Source organism: Penaeus monodon, chromosome 32, assembly GCF_015228065.2.
Source record: "Penaeus monodon isolate SGIC_2016 chromosome 32, NSTDA_Pmon_1, whole genome shotgun sequence".
Classification (NCBI taxonomy): Eukaryota; Metazoa; Arthropoda; class Malacostraca; order Decapoda; family Penaeidae; genus Penaeus; species Penaeus monodon.
In genome coordinates this window covers 24,490,724-24,491,176 of record NC_051417.1, presented here as the reverse complement: position 1 = coordinate 24,491,176, position 453 = coordinate 24,490,724, and the positions used below count along the sequence as shown (strand labels likewise).

The 453-nt window shown below is 39.7% G+C and overlaps 1 protein-coding gene across 1 annotated transcript in view; it reads left to right on the top strand.

Moving 5' to 3' along the window:
- The window catches only part of LOC119593622 (cuticle protein AM1159-like), a 659-nt gene extending 605 nt beyond the window's left edge, over positions 1-54 (top strand). The window contains exon 3 of the mRNA XM_037942575.1: positions 1-54. This exon is cut by the window's left edge and continues 112 nt beyond it. Coding sequence (XP_037798503.1) covers positions 1-54 — 54 coding nt within the window.
- Positions 55-453: the final 399 nt, after the last annotated feature.

Below are 453 nucleotides of genomic sequence, written 5' to 3'. Positions count from 1 at the left end.
GTCGAGCAGATTCGCGTCGCCGAGGAGCAGCGACGTCGCGGAATTCAGTTTTGAGAAGCTCTTTGCAAGTAATCAATAATGTACTTGAAATTCAGAATTAAAAGAACAGTTCATCGCGTCCGCTCTTTTGTTTCTGGGAACGTTTCTCATATCCATCACACCACTGATGTTTATCTCAAAATCTTAATAACGACAACCTAACAGGAAATTACATCTAGACTGATTCCATCATGCAACACATGATGCACGATGCAAGACGACTCTTGATCTTTTAACCGATCAAAATTACCGTCTACTAAATCACCTGCGAATCTCTCACTCATCGCATCTTACTCAAGCCAATAAAGATGGATTTAACATGGTTGTTTGAATACTGTACATTCCAATAATGTCGCTGTAATCAGCTTAATAAGCATGTCATAAAACTGACTACCATCACTAGCCTGTCAGTTA